Raw genomic sequence first — 5535 nt, forward strand, 5'->3', positions numbered from 1 at the left:
TTTATCCATGGCCACGGGTGAAGAAAACCATGGCCATTGGCTACAGGTGAAATTATCCATGGCCATGGGTAAAATTGTCCCTCGTTGACGGGTGATTTTTGCTCTTGTACGGGTGACTCCTGCCCATTATTCCAGTCTGGATGTCAGAGCAGTCAGACAGTTATAGCATTTTTTCTGTATCAGTAAGCTTACAGGACGGCTTGTAATTTCACACCATTTTAATTGGGTTAAGTGAATTTACTATAAAAAAAAACATGAAAAATATACCTGAAACAGAAAGGAATGTTTTAGTGACAACCATCATATGTTTTGGAGAAATAAATCATAGTTTAGGTCAATTACTTTTTATTCTATGATGCCTGGTGTACAATTCTATACGGTATACGACATTCTATGCACAATTTGGTGATGACCGACAATGCACTAATTTTTTGATAAGTGAAAATTTTTTGCTGAGCAGGGTAAATATAATCAATATTCTTTGTTTTTAATCAATTTTTTCTTAACTGGAGACTTTGCTAACTGAGGTTCTACTGTAAATGCGTTTTTATGGGTGTCCCGAATAGCCCCGGGGGGTGTCTCGAGTAGCCCTACCGTGCGGAAATGGCCGCCATTTTTTTTGGATTGAGGTATGTAAATTCCGCAAATAAAGTTTTCATGCTGACACTTGTCAGCATGACTTGCCACTTTTTTTTGACTTGCCACTTTTTTCGAAGGGAAATTTTTTAATACGGCAATATTTTTTTTAATACCGACTTTAGCAGAAGTTACTTTTCAAAATATCGTTTTTCACAATTTTTTCAGGAATTTTTCAAAGCTTGTAAATGTAGTATTTTTGAACTTCCTTTATACTGCATAGATAGGAAAACTTTTGATGTTTACGCCACTATAGTTAGTTTTGCAATATTCCAATTAGTTTTGCTACTAAAACAGTTTTACGCTGTGTCGGAGGACTGTCCCGAGTTACCCCGCCCATCCCGAGTAGCCCCGGTTGACGGTAGTTGGGACATTCACTTTGTGCATTCAGGGAGATTCTGTCATTGGTGGGCTACTGGGTACACAGATGTTATGAATTCATTCATGTTGCTTAATTAAGGTCAGAATTAAGCAACGCTTACATTCTTTCAAATTAGCTAAGACTGGCTTTTTACCAAAAAGAAGAATTGACTCAATTTATCACTTTCTGCCCACTTCATGCTACATTCCTATTGCTAGGACTAAAATACAAATAACCCTTCAATGACCTAAATCAGGGTTTTTGCCATTCCAAACTTGTGATTAGATAATGAGCTTACTTCACCCAGCGACAATAACATGGAAAAATTAGCGTACAATTTAAATGTAGCTCTGAAATGTTGCACTAATTTGTCTTCTAGTATTTGTACAATATTTAATAATTATTTCCGATTGTCTCATAGATATCCTTTGAGTATGGAAGCAAGTCAAAATTTGTTTCCATGATTATCAGATGATGACAAAAAAGTTACTTCATATGCAGACTGCTGCTCTGAAAAAGAAGATCTTTCCATTGTTCAGGTGGATGTTTTCAAAACTTGAGAAATTCCACACTTAATCTTTGCAAGAATTTTTTTACTGATTGATCATCACACAATAAACTTGATCATGGATAGCAAGTCCTTCAAGTCAAAACAATCTGCCAAGTCTCCTGATAATCTCAGACGTGAGTACTGTAGATATTACTATCATTCAATATCTCCTTGGATAGCATGTGAATTTTTGATGTATAAAGAGATTCTCGGAGAGCATCTGGAGACTGAGAAGAGTATGATGTCTAGAATAGTCTTGAATGGAGAAGGTGAAGAGTTTCCAGAGCTGAATGTTTGTACATTTGTGAAAATGCATCTACATAGAAGTTTTCTTTTTAATTGAATATAATTCAGTGTCTTAACAAGATATTCTAGTGAACACCTTGCTAACTGAATTTTTAAAAGTAAGGAAATGCAACATTTTTGATGATTCTTAATTTTGAATAAAGGAATGTGTATTAGAATAGGGAGGTCTGAAGGTCTGACCACAGGTCAACATGCTCCCAAATAAAATTTCCATAACTCATAATGAATTATTCTTCTACTTGTAAATGATAATCCATTCCTAAAAATTTAGTTTAAAACTTCTAATTGCAGAGAGATCAGGACAAACCTGATTACTCATTGGATGAGCATCTGAGTCGTAATAAGGTAGAAATAGGATGTTATCTTTTCAGCAGTTACCCATGCACTGAGTTTGTTCCTGAGTTCTGGTCATTTTCACAGATCTGACACTGACTGGCTACCTCACCAGTGAGCTCAAACGAGGCTATCTCTTGGAAAATGATGAGGAGAGATATGCCAAGCGACGAGAAAAGGTCTACACTTTCTTCATGATACCTCGAGAGGTGAGAGCTAATGCAAAATGAAGTAAAAAGAAACATCAACTGATAGGAGACTGAAGCCTTCTTGAAGATGGCTTGTGAGGCTAATTTCTTGCTAGTAGGAATGTCAGCAAGTTGAAAGTGACCAAGAAATTTGCAGATTATTTCATTCATATACAATTTATTCTACTTGTAACTGGAGCTTGATATATATTAATCATGTTTTCAGAGGTGTTTTCTATATTCTCTAATCTAATGACAATGTAAAGTGCTAAATAACTTACAATTTAAACAGTGTGTGTTCTTTCTTTCCAGACAGAGAAGTTTTTTGCTTATGGCTACTTTCAATGTGCTGACTCCTTCACATTTGTTATGACATTCCTGCCATTGCGCTTCCTGATGGCATGTTGGGCCCTTGTGACGGGAGGACTCGTCAAGGTCTTCAGGTGAAGGGGACTGAATTCTTGCATTTCCAATTAGTTTTATATTTGCATCAAGCCTAACACAACAATGGAGGCAAAAATAGCAAATTTTCACTTAGATTTAATACTATTTTAAAGTTATTTGACTTAATGTTGCATTTTTCTTAATGGATAGACTCAATCAGATCAGATAAATGCTGTTAGTTCGAGACTTGCTAACAACGGAGAAAGGATAAAAGCTATTCACAAACATCCCTGTGACATAAGTCAGGCTTATATCCAGTACACAGATGGTACTGATGGTATATCTATCACATCCTACTTTATTCTTGGTAAGTTCAATTCTGATCTGGGCTTTTTAGTGGTCATGTATTATGGATTTTAAAGTAAATTCATATAGTAGATATGAATTTCCTCAAATGGGTTAATGGTTCATTCACTGAACAATTATTAAACCCTAGTCCAGAAATATTTTTTCATTATTTCTGTGGCTTTGCTACTTAGGTTTTCTTCTCTAGCTTGCTTGGGTTGAAGACATGTCTACTGGACTGCCTCTGTGTAATTTTCGACCCTACAATTTGCAATCATATGACACTGTTTTTGCTGAAATTGGATACCACATATCCAAGCAGTTCTCATTGATGTCAATTGCAATGAAATGTTAATATATACAAAGATGCTTACATATCATTTGCTTGATAAAATGTTCTATATTAATTCAAATAATTTGTCAGTATAATAGTTAAATTGTCATTTATGTATCATTCACAGATACCTTTTTTACATATATCAGGAGTTTTTGTCGGGAATGTTGTCTATGCAGCAATAAATTTGTGTTGCAAGCTTGATAGATATGTTTTAGACGGTGTTGCATTGTTGACATTGTGTTGAATGTGTTCAGGTGGAACAGGCCTAGCGAGCATCTACTGCGGCCTGCAGAGGTGGTGGACCTGGTGAAAGGTGTGCTGCTGCTGTCCTGCTGCTACATCATGACTTTTATAGACACATCAATGCTGTATCATCTCATCAAGACACAGTCCACCATCAAACTATACATCTTCTTCAACATGCTCGACATTGCTGACAGGTATCTCTTCAAACTTATTGATCTGTACACGTGATGATATTGTTATATACTAAGATTTATCTAACAATGCCCAATCATAACTAGTTTTATAAGAAAACAAAAAATGAATGTTTGTTAAATGAGGCAACTTAGTATACTTCTCTGAAAGTCAAAGGATAACAACACAAAAGTGGTGGCTACATGTAGTTCAAACATTTTTTTGTTCACTCCAGTTGTCAGGAATCATATTATTTTTAAATGAATAAGCTAGACTGTATTAGGTGGGCATTTTGGTTCGTTACAAAACATAACCATCAAGTAAGTGGTAAAAATAGTCAACCCTTACAAAGCCCCAAACTTTTTAGCGCATTTTCTCATTTATGGAAAAAATGCACTATTGTGCTCGCCATGTCCGTCTGTCTGTCCGTCCGTCCGTCCGTAACCTCAAATTTTGTCGACGAGAAAATGCGCTCTGTCACTCACTGCAGTGAGTACTGAGTTATATTTTTTAACTTCTGATGTCATCTTCGTATCTATTTTCAGTGTACATTGGGCGGTGTATCCACCTTATAAATTTAATGAATTTCTGTTATCGCTTGATCCTACTTTAAACTCTAGGTTAAGAGTAGGAACTCTAATCCTACTATCTCCAAAATTACATTAAAATCACCTAATCCTGATTAAGATAAGCTAATTTCAGGGTTGTCTCTAATTCTTCTAACCCTGGTCATGGCAGGCTGATGTCAGCGTTTAGCCACTAATTCTAGCCCTGGTCATGGCAGGCTGATGTCAGCGTTTGGTCACTAATTCTCCTAACCCTGGTCATGGCAGGCTGATGTCAGCGTTTGGTCACTAATTCTAACCCTGGTCACGGCAGGCTGATGTCAGCCTTTGGTCACTAATTCTTCTAACCCTGGTCACGGCAGGCTGATGTCAGCGTTTGGTCACTAATTCTTCTAACCCTGGTCACGGCAGGCTGATGTCAGCGTTTGGCCACTAAATCACTAATTCTAGCCCTGGTCACGGCAGGCTGATGTCAGCGTTTGGTCACTAATTCTAACCCTGGTCACGGCAGGCTGATGTCAGCGTTTGGTCAGGACACTCTGGACGCCCTGTTCTGGACCGCCACGGAGCCGGGAGGACGCAGGCGGGAGCGGGTGGGCGGGATGGCGTTCCACCTCGCGGTGGCGCTCACTTCTGTCTTCATCCACGCGACCATCGTCCTGCTGCAGTCCCTGGCCCTCAACGTCGCCATCAACGCCGACAACAAAGGGCTGCTCACCATCCTCATCTCCAACAACTTCACGGAGCTCAAGGGATCTGTGCTCAAGAAAACTGACCGACTCAATCTACTACAGGTTCTAAGATAATGTAGTTTGATCCTTTATTATCCTTTTTAATATTTGTAGTTTGATCTTTTATCTTTTTCAATCTTTAATTTTAAAAAATTGCGATTATGACTGAGATATTCTAGATTAAGAATCACTTACTACTAATGGTCAGAAAAAATACCTAGCATTAACAAAAAATTTCTAACCGAGCTGCCTCAGACCCTTAAAAAATATTCAAAGAAGGCTAATGTGATTTATGCTTCTTAAATTTATACCAAAAATTATTGAAGGGCTAGGCTTTATTTTTCTCGATACTTGGAGTCGTGACACGTCGTGGTGTAGTGC

General features: G+C 37.7%; 1 protein-coding gene across 1 annotated transcript in view; it reads left to right on the forward strand.

Moving 5' to 3' along the window:
- Window positions 1-1423: 1423 nt before the first annotated feature.
- The window catches only part of LOC108674497 (protein TAPT1 homolog), a 7451-nt gene continuing 3339 nt past the window's right edge, over window positions 1424-5535 (forward strand). Inside the window, exons 1-5 of the mRNA XM_018162454.2 lie at window positions 1424-1681; window positions 2274-2395; window positions 2687-2817; window positions 3695-3880; window positions 4935-5217. Coding sequence (XP_018017943.1) covers window positions 1624-1681; window positions 2274-2395; window positions 2687-2817; window positions 3695-3880; window positions 4935-5217 — 780 coding nt within the window. The 5' untranslated portion in view covers window positions 1424-1623. The remainder of the gene's footprint in view (window positions 1682-2273; window positions 2396-2686; window positions 2818-3694; window positions 3881-4934; window positions 5218-5535) is intronic.

The sequence above is a fragment of the Hyalella azteca genome, unplaced genomic scaffold, assembly GCF_000764305.2.
Source record: "Hyalella azteca isolate HAZT.00-mixed unplaced genomic scaffold, Hazt_2.0.2 contig2971, whole genome shotgun sequence".
Lineage (NCBI taxonomy): Eukaryota > Metazoa > Arthropoda > Malacostraca > Amphipoda > Hyalellidae > Hyalella > Hyalella azteca.